Here is a 16,589-nt window from a genome sequence, read left to right as displayed (position 1 = left end):
GTCCTCCGCATGGCATCAGAACTTACTAAATGTTAGCTCTTGAAAGGAATCCATACCAGTATCTCTTTCATCTTCTAGGACTTGATGTTATACTTTGTTCTGCTTTTCTGCCATTTTGTTTCTAGGTTAGAGCAGTTACTTCTGTCAAGCTCCCTGAAGAGTCAGAGGCACTGCTTTGTTGGAGTACGTGTCACTACAGCTCAAAGTTTCCTAGATGTTGCTATGGGCCTGGCTGACACTTTCCTTTTCATCTGTCTCTTTTTTCTTCTCTCCATCTCCCATCCCCTAGCCCCACACTCCACCAACCCTGGTCCCCTCCTCATTCCTGTTCAGTTTGGATGGCCCCCTATGTTTATGGATCATGGAGTTTGATGGCCAAGTTTTATTTCCCTATTGCTGACTTCCTACAAGCTCAGCCTGTTCAGCTGACCTTCCAGCTCAGACCAAGCCCATACCTCTGATGGGTCTTTAAGATTTTGGGTAGTATACATCAAAATGTCTATGTCCCTATGATGTATTTCTCCTGCCAGAGGTTAGAAAGTGAAGAAATTAGGCTGCATTTGTCTAATTGAGTGGTGGGTGGATGATCCTTGCTTATGTCTGTCTCTTTGTCTTTCAGTCACCTAACATCTCAGTTTCCTCAAACTGTCCCAGTTCACCCTATTGTCCTAAAGAAATTATTAACAACATCCTCTTTTTCTCTCAGAAGTGTCCTGGTTTGGAAAATATATCTTCCAGACCTATCTTTTAGGTCTGGTATATATTTAAGCTTCATTTCAAATAGAAAAGATGGTACATTACCAGGCAAAAAATATTTTTTTCAGTACAATAACAAGAACTGTGAGAAAGTCAGATTGAAGTCATCATTTTCAGAAATGGTGCTTCAAAGAGTTTTCTTTCTGTAGTGCAAACTGAAATGTGTTTTTAATCATAGCAAGTAGTCTTTTGAAAAACTTGGTAGAAACATGCTACATAATTTACATTTTAAGTGGTCAACTCTTGTTCAATGAAGTATAAGCAAACTAAAAATGCTCAAGGGAAAAACAAACACATCACACTTTTTTTTTTTTTTTTTTTTTTGCGGTACGCGGTCCTCTCACTGTTGTGGTCTCTCCCGTTGCGGAGCACAGGCTCCGGACGCACAGGCTCAGCGGCCATGGCTCACGGGCCCAGCCGCTCCGCGGCATGTGGGATCTTCCCGGAGCGGGGCACGAACCCGCGTCCCCTGCATCGGCAGGCGGACTCTCAACCACTACGCCACCAGGGAAGCCCCATCACACTTTTTAATGCCTTGAAATCTTCTCTTTTTTTTTCCTCGTCTCACTTCATATTACAGGGTAGAATGCATCTTCCACAAAGAGGTGCAAACAAGAAATCTAATAATACTCAGAACTAGAAGGAGCTGGCAGAGTTTGTTCATCCTAAAATTGTGTAGCCATGTTAAGATACAACAGAGAGAAATCATTCAAGGAGCTGGGAGGGAAAGCTCCTAGCTTTGTTACCATCAACTATCTCTACCTGAACAGAAGAGACATGAGCTGGTATATGTGCCACATATTATCAAGCCATGTCAGTGACACAGGACTGTAGTGGATAGGAAGAGACAATGCATACATGCAGCTCCAAAGGCTGTACTGAACATGGAAGAACACCTTCATACATAGCAGCTACAGCAAATTCAGGGCTCCCAAGACAGGTCATTTACTGGGTTCACAAGTTCTCACTTACTCTGGAGAGGAATATATATTCTTGTCACTACTCATGGTATATATCATGCTTTAACTAACTCCTTCCCTTCCCCATTCTAAGAAAGGACACAGGGCTATAAAAGATGCAATGCAAAATCCTGCCACCTGGCATACAGCTGAAAGGGAAAGAATAACAAAATCCCGGAGGAGCTAGAATGGACCAGGAAGCAACAGGCACCTTAATGTTTTCTATATCAGCGGTCTAGCGGTAGACAAATTTCTTTTGTCTAGCAAAGAAAAAGCTTGATATTATTCTTTCATTAAAGCAACACCAGGCCTCAAGATTAGTTAAATAAAAGCAGTCTCTCAGACATGACATATGGCATGATTTATATTCAGCTTCAGGTTGTCTGTCTTTGACATTCTACCCACTCACATATCTGCATATTCAGAAGCTGTACAAGCACAAAAATATTAAAATGAAATACACTATACATTACAGTAGAATGACATGTAATTTATTCATAACTGAGTTAGGCAGTACTCAAAATTCACTTAGATAAGCAAGTGAGTACACAAACATCTAGTAATACTAAAACTGATAGTCAGAAGGTATAAAATACCATGGGTATGAAATGCCATGGTAAATACTATTTAACAGACTACAATCATAATTAATTCCAAACTAAATCATGGTTTTTAAAATGATTTTAAGCAGTTTTGAAATGACTTGATTTTGTTCTCCTTCCAAGCAATTTATTTCTTCCACTGATAAAAGACAAGGTCATTAGTTTCAAGAAATATTACAGAATGACATAGCTCAGGTTCTTCTCTTGCAACACATTTTCTTGCAAATTGTTTTTTAATATTACCTCTTGACACAGACAACAAACCAGCCAGCACTCAGTGCCCCAAGCAAAGATGCCTGGATCAGAACAGTGCCAGGGTGTAACTCTGAGTTCAGCAAGAGGCAGGCAGTGAAAAAGCTTGTGGAGCTTATGCAGTGTGCATACTTCTTTTCTGAGGCTCCAAGCATCATAAATATATTTAGGCATCCAAGCCAGTAAAATTATGGGAATAAAATAATTTGATGTCCAGATGACTATGCCACAATTACAACTGGGGGTACATTACAATATAATTATGTGGTACTTCAAAAAAAACCCAGCACCTACCTAAATTTGCTTCTTGTTAGCCTCATTACATTTTCATGAAGTGCAGCAGTATTTGCAAGAATGATTTGTCTTATCATGTGTCTGTTTGTGTTATTTTAAAGTCATACTTTATTGGAATGAGGTCCAAGCATGAACCTGGCTTGAAGAGCTAGCAGCTATAGTCATGAAACATATCAATAAATTAAAAGGCTTTCACAGAACAAAATTCAGCTAAATCTTTTACATATAAAATACAGCTAGAGAAACACAATTCTTCAACATTAAATTATGAGGGAGAGGAAGCCAATTTAAAAAAATAGAAAACTCTCTCCATACCAGGTGTCAAGGCAAGATGTAACACTTCATGATGCCACAATATGAGCAGTCACTGGATGACAGATACTGCAGAAATTGTGGTATTTGGGGATCTGGTAATTATGATGAAGATATGAAAACACTGTACCAACAGGCATGCATACAATCACTGTGTGCATTCAGTGTGTGAGCTGGGACCTAAACAGAGATCTAGCACAATAATGAGGCACTGTCCTGGGGTATACATTAAAACAAGTGTGGGTGACTATATGTTGATTAAACCTTCCGAGGCAGCAAAGTGTGGGCACAATGCCATGTCTGGATTCTGCAGCTGTTTTATGATCCTCTTGCGGAATTTCTCCCGTACACGATTAAATTCCATTATGTCCATGGGGTCCTCTTCAATCCAAAACTTATGAAACTCGTGCATCAAATAGCCTGTTAGAGATAAGACAGTGACAAGAATGCAAGGGGAAAAAATCCTTAATCATATTCAGAATCACCCTGAATGCTGAAAAAGATATCAGACCAACTAACAGCAACCATGTCACTCAAAGACAAGATCAAAATACAGCAAATTCTACTGTTAAAATTATTCTTTAAAACCAGTGTGCAGTAGAAGCTACCAACCTGCAAGATTTTTGCAATTTGTCTTAGAATTAATTCTCACTCTGCTCAAGCAGGAAGAAAAATCAATTCTGCCACTTCTAGAATATGAATAACAACTGGAACATATTTTGAAAGTTCGACAGTAACTACTTCATTCTTCACCTCCTGATTAAATTAACATAATGGTGTGATTTTTCAAAAGTACTCCACTCAGCCTTTTTTCTCTTGATATTTGATTTGAATAAAGTTTTAAATTACCCTGACAAATCAAAAGAATGCATTCTGACAATCTATTATGAGACAATAAAAACTGTAAATCAGCTCTGAACAATAGAGTGGTCATTAAACTATATGAAATTGTTAATAAGACACCTTTGCTCTGAAGCATAATTTCATATTCAAATACTTTTTTGTCTCAAAAATGTTATGTGGATTGGGAACATTTTTGGAATACATGTTAAATATTTGATATGAGAACCTACTTATTGTATTGTTTCCCCACTGTACCCCTCCATCCTCATTTAGAATTGAAATGTGAATAGCTTTTTAAAAGACAATAATAGGTATTTGCATGTAGTAAAGCAAAATCAAGCTCAAGTGTCTCTATAATAAGAAAAAAAGTATTTAAGGAAATAATACTAGTTAGAAAAATGGAAACCAAACATTACACAAGCTTTACTTTGTCTTAACATTCGAAGGCAGTAGAAGATAGTTCAGAGGAAGGATTCTGGAGCCAGAAACCTGGTTTAAATCCTAGCCCTTCACCTTCATGGGAAGGAGTAAGCAGCAGAGATGACAGAGGACAGGGGAAGTATATTTGGAACAAATATACTCAATTCTAATAGTAAAAAAAATTCAATAGCTTTTGTTTTTCTGGTAACCAGCTACTTATGGGATAACCTTTAACATAGTTCCATAAACAGATTTTTAAAAACCTTTATTCATATCTCACTGTAATACAAAATTAGAAATGACCTTCCTTCCTACCCCCAACACACACTGCCAGATGTGGGTCTACTTCCACAAACTTACCTGGTTACTCATTTCATTACATTGTTAAGTATGCTTGTACATCTTTAAGTATATGGTCTTTCTCTTCAACTATAGGAGGAAGGGTAGTAAGGAGAGAGAGAATTTATTTTATTTTTTCTTTGGGTTGACTCATTTCCTCTAGGCTTGGACTACCTCTGGGCTCTCTACACACATTAACACATTTTGTTAATCTGTGTTAACACAAGTTAACATATTGACTGCTTTTAACATCTCAGATGGGAACACATACCAACCCTCACCCAAATGCCTCTGGGCTACACCAGCCAGGGCCCACTGCCATTGTAGTGGGCACATGACCATATCAGAGAAGCCCCAGATCAGAGGTATCAGCAATCCCAGGAGCCATCCATCTGTCTCTGATCCATCTGATGCTTGGATTCCCTGTGGCAGCACCCAGTCTTGAACTTTTCTGGTGACAACACTGACATTAGCCTGGTCCATGAATGAAGAACCTGATTCTTTAGAGGTGCTTTCTCACACTGGGCCAAAATTTCTTGCCCCATATTTCTTGGAACAAATTCAATCCTTCTCCAACTCAAGTATCTGAAGTGTCCTTTATGCCATGAGGTTAAGCTTCCCCATTTCTTCTTACCATTTCTCATATGCCATGACTTGGAGTCTCTTTATCATCCTGGTTGTTTCAGCACACACCAACAGAAATTCTTTCCTCTCATCTCAGTATATTATTCAACCAAAAGAATTCAATCATCTAACCATCCTAAAGTATCCCAAGAATGGCATGAGGTACTTGTAAAAAATGAAGACCCTCCCAGATTCAACCAGACATCGCAGTTCAGTAAGATGAATCTTATGTCACTGAAGTTTGAGATCCATTGGTTTAGAAGATGCCCTCTTTTTAAGTTCCCTTGGTTTCTTTCTAAATGTTATAATTTTTATGGTTCTAAATAAAATCTATGATCATGTATAATTTCTTCTTCCTTGCTATATAAAATATACACATAATTTTCCTGACTTTGCTTCTGAACTCAAATAAACATACCTGACCTGTTTTGTATATAGAGTCAGGTTTCCAATACTGATGAATTAAAAGCATCTCATTGGTATCTCATGATTAGTAAGTTATTTACCCCTATTGACAATAATAAGTAGGCACTGTGAACAATAATTAATGAGAAATTCACTCTCCACAATGTACACTCTCACTCTAGAAGTGATCTAGGGTAGCATAGAGTTTTAGAAGAATACAGATCCCTTTGGTTTCACCATTTTTCTACCTTACATGCAACTACAGGAAAACATTTTGAAAGGTTTAAAAGGCAGGCTAGGAGAAGAGTAGAAGGGAGAGGGGTGGTTAATAATCTAACATCATTCTCCTTCCTCTTAAGGCTACAAAAGTCAAGGTGTAAATCTTGCAAACTGATTCCCTAGGACTCTCTCTATCCCGTCAGAAAAATAATTAGACACTGCATAACATGATTTTAATCAAAATGTAGAAATGGTGGCTTGGCTTCCAGGGTACATATCATAATCATAAAACTCCACTCATTTATATAACATTACAGAGTGTTCATAAATTCATTTGGCCAATTGATCAGTTGGCCCATCTGCGAATTAACAAATATGTAACAGATACAAGAAAAGGGTAGAGTTCTTATGCTCCTCAATTCTCAGTTTCTTGGAGAGGGACCAAGGTAGACAATTTCAGATGATGATTTGCTAGCTAAGGAAGCCAACAAAATGGCATGAAGAGCAGAGGGGGGAAAGAGAGGTCAGGGTATTGCTTATAGTCTCTTATTTAATTCTTACAGCTGTTTTATGGAATAGGTAATGCAGATGAGGACATTGGGTTTAGAAGAGATACTTGAATGGTGTACAATCACACAATTATAGCTGGAAGCTGGAAGCCAGTACCTGAAATCAGCTGCCTTTTCCAGTGTACTCTCTTTTTCTTATTCCTATTGAATAGTTCCTTCTTTTGAAGGTCAAAGAAAAGCTAATTCTTTTCTCTCTTCTTGCTATTGCACTTCCTTCTGCTCACTACACCTAACCTTACTTTATTTCAATGCAGCTGCCTGTTCAGTGGAGCTTTAGATTGAATGTGATTTTCATAGCATACTGACTTGCCAGTGCAGTGCTCACTGAATAATACTGTAAAGTCAAAATGATAGACCTATTATATTCTTATATTCTTTCACCTAGATGAAATACCTGTTTGGAATAATAATTTGGCTTTCCAACCCAAGACTGTTTGCTGTTGCTTGAATGTGTCTTGGTTTTACTTCACTGCATTCGATTAGTAGACTGCAGAGACACAAGGACACAGGTAATTGCAAGAATATTACAGAGAAGAGGTGCAAAACTGATCATGTCTGATAGATGAACAACGAATTCAGGGCACAGTTTGCTTCTTCTAGAGAGGCCTGAGTCCCTCTGCCTCACCTCAAGCCACAGAGGGATTGCTGCTGTTTCTAAAACTTGGTGAGGGCCTTAAAAAAAGTAATCCCACTGCTTGCTTACTCACTCAGGTTAAAATTCTCTTGGAAGCCTATCAATTCAGACCAAGGCCAAATGTTTCCAGAGTAACTAGACTTCCTTTCTCCTGAAAAGGACACCAGCCAATATTTTTGCCTCCCATCCATCCATCCATCCAACAAATATTTACTGAGCACCTATTCTGTACTAGGTTCTGGGCTGTGGATATAGTCATGAACAAAACAAACATTCCTGTTCTTATATGTCAATTCCTATGATTCTAACTTTGATTCTCTCTTGCAAGAGCTCCCCACTGTATGGCTCTGATTTTCTCCTTAATGCTAATAAATCCCAAATCCGCCCTTGTAATTCTTCAGAGCTCCATAACCTTATATTAGTATGCCCACTATTCATTAGAATGCCAAATATTTCCCAAAAGGAACCCACCCCTGGTATACCTAAAACTAAACTCATTCTATTTTCCCTCAGAATTGCTTCCCTGACTTCCCTAAGGAGCATGGTAACTATAGAATAAGGTAAGAGGGGTAGAGAAACAAAGCAAGGGGTCCTCTTTATCTACGTTTATACTCTTTCAGATGGCTTATAAAACTCTTTCAAAATATCCCCCTTCCCCATTACTGTCATCTCTAGACACCCCTCCCCCACCCCAAATCCTATGCTCTATTCCTTGAATCCACCACACTGTTTGTCTTGTGGCCTTTGTCTGTGCCACTCCCTCTCGCTGGAACACTAGGCCATCACTGCTATATTTCCTGCTACCTATTTTTCAGTTCTCATGGAAAGTGGAATTTGCTTTAGGAAGCTTTCCCTGACACCCAGACTGAGTGAGATTTTACTTCTTCAATAACAAAATTCTTCCCACTGTGTTTTATTTGTTTACATGTCTGTCTTCCTCAACACAGAATCTGATCTATAGTAAAACCTCAATATTATTTTCTGGAAATGGTCAGAATTGTTACAGGAGTAAATATAATCATCTACTTGTCAAAGTAAGAGCTGTAATCACAAATGTAGGGGGCTTACATTTTCCATTAACAAGTCATAAATATGTATATATTTTTAAAATTTATTTATTTATTTATTTATTTATTTATTTATTTATTTATTTATTTATTTAGTGGTACACGGGCCTCTCCCGTTGTGGAGCACAGGCTCCGGATGCACAGGCTCAGTGGCCATGGCTCATGGGCCCAGCTGCTCCTCAGCATGTGGGATCTTCCTGGACCGGAGCACGAACCTGTGTCCCCTGCATCGGCAGGCGGTCTCCCAACCACTGCACCACCAGGGAAGCCCAATGTATATATTTTAAAATTTGCTTTTTCATTCAACTTATGCATAATTTATTTTATTTATTTTTTATTGATGTATAGTTGATTTACAATGTTGTGTTAATTTCAGGTGTACAGCATGATTCAGTTATACATATGTATGTCTATTCTTTTTCATATTATTTTCCCTTATAGGTTATTACAAAATACTGATTATAGTTCTCTGTGCTATACAGTAGGTCCTTCTTGGTTATCTATTTTATATATAGTAGTGTGTATATGTTAATCCCAACCTCCTAATTTATCCCTCCCTATCTTTCCCCTTTGGTAACTATAAGTGTGTTTTCCATGTCTGTGGTCAGTCTATCTCTGTTTTATAAAAAAGTTCGGGGCTTCCCTGGTGGCGCAGTGGTTGAGAATCCGCCTGCCGATGCAGGAGACACGGGTTCGTGCCCTGGTCCGGGAAGATCCCACATGCCGCGGAGCAACTAAGCCCGTGAGCCATGGCCGCTGCGCCTGCGCGTCCGGAGCCTGTGCTTCGCAACGGGAGAGGCCACAACAGTGAGAGGCCCGCATACCGCAAAAAAAAAAAAAAAAAAAAAAAAAAAAAGTTCGTTTGTATTTTTTTGTTGTTGTTAGATTCCACATATAAGCAATATCATATGATATTTGTCTTTTTCTGGCTTACTTCATTTAGTATGATAATATCTAGGTCCATCCATGTTGCTGCAAATGGCATTATTTCCTTCTTTTTTTATGACTAATATTCCATTGTGTGTGTGTGTGTGTGTGTGTGTGTGTGTGTGTGTGTGTGTGTGTGTACTATATACATATATATCATATCTTCTTTAACCATTCATCTGCTGATAGACATTTAGGTTGCTTTCATGTCTTGGCTATTGTAAATAGTGCTGCAATGAACATTGAGGTGCATGTATCTTTTCAAATTATAGTTTTCTCTGGATGTATGCCCAGGAGTGGGATTGTTGGGTCATATGGCAGCCCTAATTTTAGTTTCTTAAGCAACCTCCGTACTGTTCTCCACAGTGGCTGTACCAACTTACATTTCCACCAGCAGTGTAGGAGGGTTCTCTTTTCTTCACACCCTCTCCAACATTTATTATTTGTAGAGTTTTTGATGATGGCCATTCTGACCAGAGTGAGGTGATACCTCATTGTAGTTTGATTTGTATTTCTCTAATAATTAGTTATATTGAGCATCAAATTATGCATAGAGTCAAATAGTTTAATAAGTCTTGTTACAAAGAGCAAACGAAAACCCAGCAACACTTCATGTCCTAATTCCTGCTTCCTTAAAGCAGCACTTCAACTCTTCCAGCTGATTCTTTGATTATTCACCTCCATAGCTCTAAATAACATATTTTCCATTGCTTGATTTTTTGACTTCCCTCAACTTGAAGATTCTCTTCTCTTTCCTCTCCTATCCTCTCCCCTGCCCTCCCCTCCCTTCCCCTCTTCTCTTCTCTTCTCTTCTCTTCTCTTCTCTTCTCTTTTTTCTCTGATAGATTTCCTGCTTTCTGTACCTCACTTATTCCTCTTAGGATTACTCTCTTATTTTATGGGAAAATATCCTTCAGGAGCTTCCTTTATAAAGGTACCAGAAGGTAAAATGTTTAAGACCTTGCACTCAAAAAAATGTGTTTATTCTACTCCACACTTAATTGGTAAGTTGGACTGGGTATAGAATTCAAAATTGGAAATCATATTCCCTTAGATATTAAATAATATTTGCTTAAATTTTTGAAGACATTATTCCAATCTCTTCTAGAATACAGTGTTGCTGTTGAGAAATCCAATGTCATCTTCACTCCTAATTCTTTATGTGACAGATTTGGAAATTTTTAGAATCATCTCTTTCCTATGTATTAAAATTTCACAATGATATGGACCTGAGTGTAAATCCATTTTAATCTATTATCCTGGTGTTTACTAGTTTAAATATGAAAAGTCATCCTTCAGTTCTGAAAATTTTTCTTGATTTATTTGTTTGATTCCCTCCCCTTACTTTCACTGTTCTTTTTTCTGGCACTCATTTCATAAGACTTTCAAGAATGGTCCTTTAATTTCTCAACCTTTATTTTCTATTTTTCCTCTATACTTTCTGTTCTACTTTCTGGAAGTTTTCAGCTTTAACTTCTAATCCTTGGAGATTTCATTTCTGTTATTTGATTTTTAATTTCTAAGAACACTCTTTTATTCTCTGAATGCTCTTTCTATGGCACCTTGTTCTTGTTTCATAGTAGCAATTTTTTCTCTTATCTCTTGGGGATATTAATGATACGTATTTTTGAAGTTTTCTTCTCTCTGCATGGTTTCTGTTTCTTAATAGTGGCTTTATTTCTGCCTGTTTTAGACTCTCTTTCATGTTTGAGGCTTTCCTTACTGTTCTTGTTATCAAGGGTTACTTAAGAAATTATTCCAAAATTCAGTGGCTTAAAAAAAACCATTTTAATATTCTCATGAGTTCAGTGTGTTTGGAATTCAGAAAGGGTAGAGGAGGGACGGATCCACAATGCCTGGAATCTCAACTAGGAAGATCTGAAGGTTGGGGTGACTTGACAGCTGGTGGCAGGAATCATTTAGAGGCATCTTCACTCACAAGTCTAGTGGTAGACACTATCAGCTGGGATCTCATCTGGGGCTATCAGTCAGATTACCTACATATGATTGCTCTGTACGTCCTGGAGTTTTTCACAACACAGAGGAATCAGATACCTTACATGGTGGCTCATGCTTCCAAAGGCAGCTCAATCCCTGATCTCCAGATCAAAGCCTTTTCTTTAAAAAATTTTTTTTAATTGATGTATAATTGTTTTACAATGTGTTAATTTCTGCTGTACAGCAAAGTGATTCATTTATACATACATATACATTCTTTTATTAATATTCTTTTCCATTACGGTTTATCATAGGATATTGAATATAGTTCCCCATGCTATACAGTAGGATCTTGTTGTTTACCATTCTATATATAATAGCTAACATCTGTTAACCCCAACCTCCCACTCCATTCCTCCCCCAACCCATTCTTCCTTGGCAACCGCAAGTATGTTCTCTATGTCCATGAGTTTGTTTCTGTTTCATAAGTAGGTTCATTTGTGTCATATTTTAGATTCCACATATAAGTGATATCATATGGTATTTGTCTTTGTCTTTCTGACTTCACTTAGTATGATAATCTCTAGTTGCATCCATGCTGCTGCAAATGGCATTATTTCATTCTTTTTTATGGCTGAGTAGTGTTTCATTGCATACATGTACCACATCTTTTTTATCCACAGATGAAAGACTTTTCTAATGTAGCCCTAAAAGTCACATAGTGTCAAATCTGCTTATTCTCTTGGTCAACCAACTGGTCAGCCCAGTTGGGCTGGGTGAGAGGAACAAAAAAACCTACCTTTTAATAGGAGGAGTATCAAAGAATTTGAGGACATGTTTTTAACCATCACACTCAAACATCTGGTAATACTTGGCTACCTGTAAATATTTTTTACTAAATAAAAAGCAACTGGATTAAAAACTGATTGGAAGCTCTGAGCATATAGGTAGGGTTTGTTGATGGTGAGCATGACTGTAGAGTGATATAACTGGGCTGCTTCACTGGGGAGACCCAGAGGTCAGCATCTTCAGCTATTTTCTCTTGGGATGTTCAGATTTCAGAGAAGGGCCTTGTCAGTCTCTTGCCAAAGTGATAGGAATTGGGTAGGAGAAGGAGTCTGGGTCTCAGTCTTCATCATCACTTTCAGTATGGTTTGCCATCAGCTGTACCTGGTTCTCATCAGACCAGAGACCCTTTATTTTTCTCTCCCTGTAAAATATACCAGCCTCTGCTGAGGAGGGGGAAGGACAGAAGCTGTCTCCTGGGAAAGGGGATTTAAGCCACTAAGAGCTTCTTAATGTATTTTCAAGCAATCTTGCTATTTTTGGTCTTATTATGTTAACCCTCATTTCTGAGATATCTAATGCTGCCAATTCTTGAACCTTTTGGGGAGTCCTGTGGAATAAATCAGGTTGCTTCTTACCTTACCATGCCACCCGTTAGGGATTTGCTCTCTCAAGGTTACTAAAACATTTACCACTTAATCTGTTTTCCAGCTTTTAAAATGAGATTTTCTTGCTTTGTTTCTGATTTTTATCCTTGTGGGTTTATGCTTTCTCAGGAAAATCCCTTTCTATTAACTTTAGTGGAATTTCAGAAGGGAGCATAATGCATACACTAATTATGTCATCTTTAACTGGAAGTCCTGCATAAGCAGATGTAAAAGAAGACAGAATCCTAGATAACATAATCACTATTAATTTAGGAATTTAGATAAAGTAAATGGCTATTAACTTGTGACTTTATCATATTTTAAAATTGAACTGGGGAACAACACTCTCCTGTGGTAGATTTGGGGTGGAATGATTTGTCTTAACAATACTTAGAAAGAGTGGCAGACCTGTTTAGCAGCATAACAGCAGAAAAAAGGCTGAAAGAAACATAAGAAGAATTTTGAAATTTTCCTGCTAAGAAAGCTCAGGAACGAGGCCCTCAGTGCAGTAAGCATGGTTTAAATGGTTTAAAAGACATTTCTCCTTTAAATTGCTTAGATTGCTTGAAGGCTTGGTAGACTATCGTTCTATGTTCCTCCAAACCAGTTTATGTCTGGCCAGCAAGGATCATAATGACACAGCACCATAATGTACCTCAGCACAACTGCAACCCCAAAGGGTACCCCTCAGGCAAGGACAACATAAGGCTCTGGTTCAGGGTCAACAGTACTTCCCTCTACTAGCACCTACACTTAGAAAGGGCTGCAAACACTACCCTCTGTAGCACTAGTAGTGGTAGCAGTAAAAGTAATACCAATGACAACTCTACCACCATATATATCACCCATTAAACCACCACCTTCTCTTTCTAATGTTCACTGAGCACTAACTATGGGACAAGCTAATAAAAAACCTTTTTATCCTCATCTCATTTTACCTCCATAGTAGCTCTATGAGGAAAGGACTCATTTTATAGATGAGATAGCTGAGGTTTAGAGATGGTAGTTAACGTAGATCTGGGAGTCAACTCAGGCTGTCTTCAGAGCCTGCACTCTTAAGTGTTATGACATGCTGGATCAGAGGAAGAAAGACATCTCTGATGTCTTTAAGTCAGATGGGAAGTTGATACATTTAATATTTATTAGGCAAGAGCTGGGAATGAGGAAAGATTCATGATGCCTGAAAATATGTGTAGGTTGTGAATGAGAAAACAAAATCAAAACCAAATCAAAACCAAAAAAGGAGGCAGTTCAAAGGCTCCAATGCAGCCAAATCACAAAGATCCTCAGCTTCAACCCTTGTCTAGAGTGTTCTATAGAAACCTATATCAATATTTAAGCAACAGGACACTTACAGAATGTTTGCTGGAAGTGAGATAATGTTGGAGCTTCTGGAGCGATGTTGTAGAAATGAGTTTTTAGAGCTCCACTCACCAGTAGATTATATGCCAGATCAGTTATATTGATGCCCACAATTGCAAACGAGTACCTGTAAAGTGCAAGCCACACCAACTGTATATCACATATGAGAAGTAAGCATTTCAAAGAATAATTTGATATTTAAATTGCTATTATCAGAGTGTCAGATTTCCCTTCTCTCCCCAACTTATCAAAACCCTGAATCTTATAAATTACCAGAAAATTTTAATAATGTATGCCAAGAGAATTGAGAGTTCGTATGCTTTGACTTGGTAATGCCATTTCCAAATATATGAGAGAAAAAAACAGAAAATGGCAAAGCTTTATATGCAGTGATAGTCATTACAACATTATTTATATGGCAAAGACATGCAAACTATTCATATATCCTAAAGAAGATGATTGGTGAAATAAATTATGGCAATCTCATATAGCATATTACAACTAGTAAAAACCATACTCGTAAAGATTATTTAAGCAGGATATAAAACATTATGTATAGAAGAAGCCAAGTTTTATTATGCACACAAATGTGCAGAAAAACTAGAGTGAAATGCCACAAAATATTAATATGGGTATATTAGAGTAATATGATTAGGGTGATTTTTTTGTTTACTTTCCTATATTTTTGAAATTTTCTATAATAAATCTTATATTACCTTTAAAATGAAGAAAAATTTAACTAGTATCTTAACACTCAGGGTATATTTTCTAGTCCATTTTCTACATGTCTATCTAAAATTAAGTGAAACTGAGTTCTTATCTCCTCTCTGGTATTATAAATCCAGCACATAAAAAAAAAAAAGGAGTTCTCGGCTCAGAAATATTTTTGGATGAAATGGGCCATTATAAAAAAAGACCTTCTAAAGTAAACTTTTAACTAATAGCCTAATACTTGATAGAACTCCTTAAAAGAAGACTAGCAAATACAATTCCAAATTATGATTTTTTGAAAATCATTTCCATACAGTTATAACTTTCTAAACTTCATCACTTGGTCACAGGCAAAGTAGTATCATATAATCATACAAGTAAATACAAAAATATATAAACAGGTCCTTTCCAAAATTCAACTGAATTATGTATTTCCATCAGGACAAGTGTATTTTCATCCTTGTCATTTTTTGCAGTGCTCTTTTGACAACCTTTATATATGAAGTCCCACACTCACCCAATTGCTTTATCCATCCTTTTCTTCTCCCATTCTGCTTTGCTGAATTTGCTGAATAAATGAATGAATGAGTAAATAAATAAATAAGACTTCTCTAATTGATACCTGTTCTCTTTTAATGTTTTTGTTAAAACTGTTGACTAGATGTGGGGATGTCTGTAACTCAGTTATCAAACACTAATCAATTTAAATGTTATTAACTAAAAAGCCACAATATAATTTATATGGAGCTCAGAAATGGAATTATTTAAAGCCATGCTACTTATCCCTTATTCACTATAGTACAGCAGTGAGAGACAGACCTAAAGTCCAAACATACTCTTTTATATTATCATTAATATAATTACCATTAATTATCAAATAATACTTCCTCCTCTATCAAGATGCTACCTCAGTCATGATTCCCCACTGTATTTCGTTTGGTTTTCCCTCATGGCAATTATCCTACTCAGCCTTATTTGTGATGTCTGGCACACAGCAGATGCCAAATAAATGTTTACTGATAAATAATTGAGTTAGTGAAAAAAAGAAAGAAGGAAAGAATAAAAGGGAGAGAGGGAGGGAGGGAAGAAGGGAAGGAGGAACTTATAGGTTTTAAAAATTCTGCTCCAACAAGTGCTGTGGCATTTCCTCTGGCTAAGCTAAGACAGCTAAATCATAGTAGCTCCATTTTAATCCATTTTTATAATTTGAGTTTCTGAATAAGACTGAAGAAAGGGTTCTATAATAAAAGCATTCTGAAAATACTGACTTGCATTCTATTACTTTGTGTACTTTCTTATTTCCCCTATTCTCACCCACTTCCATACTGTCAATATCTTGTAGGCAGGAACCATGTTGCACTCTCCTTTGTTGCCAATGTGAACTTTCATTCAGTGTTCTACACTAAAAATTGTAGTTAGCCTTGGAATTAAATAAAAATTTAAAACTAGAGTTATTATGAACATTTAGCTTCCATCTAAGTAGGAGAAAGGAGAGTTCTTTATAAAACAATGCAAACACTACGTTAAAAGACACATATGTAACACACACAGCACAGGCCCACAAAAACATGATGCAAAACTGTTATTTTGCTATACTTACTTTCTACTCTGTAAATGATTGGCTCTAATTCAAAGTAACTGTCTTTAATTCATGTTAAAATAAGCCACTTCTTTTTAAAGTGTAACTGCCAATTAACAAACCAACAAGTCAGCCAAAGAGGCATCAGGAGATTTTTACCTTAAAAGACTCATATCCAAACTAAAATGAGTTAGGTGTGAAATTTAAGAAATTTTATATAAACAAATTTATAAGCACCTATTTTCTCTTCAACAAAGCTTTGTAAATACATAGTATCTCTGTATTTTTGTTAAATTAAATCTATCTGCATTGGAAATATAAGAAAAGGACAAATGACCTCCACT

The 16,589-nt window shown here is 37.0% G+C and overlaps 1 protein-coding gene across 3 annotated transcripts in view; it reads right to left on the bottom strand.

Annotated features, from left to right (window-relative positions):
- Positions 1 to 2,061: 2,061 nt before the first annotated feature.
- ELMOD1 (ELMO domain containing 1) overlaps positions 2,062 to 16,589 on the bottom strand; it is a 100,832-nt gene continuing 86,304 nt past the window's right edge. For all 3 annotated transcript variants that reach the window (XM_059070370.2, XM_067038882.1, XM_067038883.1), the window contains 3 exons: positions 15,184 to 15,234; positions 13,949 to 14,082; positions 2,062 to 3,595 (listed from right to left, as the gene is read on the bottom strand). In XM_059070370.2, coding sequence (XP_058926353.1) covers positions 3,423 to 3,595; positions 13,949 to 14,082; positions 15,184 to 15,234 — 358 coding nt within the window. In that variant the 3' untranslated portion in view covers positions 2,062 to 3,422. The remainder of the gene's footprint in view (positions 3,596 to 13,948; positions 14,083 to 15,183; positions 15,235 to 16,589) is intronic.

The sequence above is a fragment of the Kogia breviceps genome, chromosome 7, assembly GCF_026419965.1.
Source record: "Kogia breviceps isolate mKogBre1 chromosome 7, mKogBre1 haplotype 1, whole genome shotgun sequence".
Taxonomy (NCBI): domain Eukaryota; kingdom Metazoa; phylum Chordata; class Mammalia; order Artiodactyla; family Physeteridae; genus Kogia; species Kogia breviceps.
The sequence above is the reverse complement of the archived record's forward strand: the minus strand, read 5'-3'. Positions and strand labels throughout refer to the sequence as shown.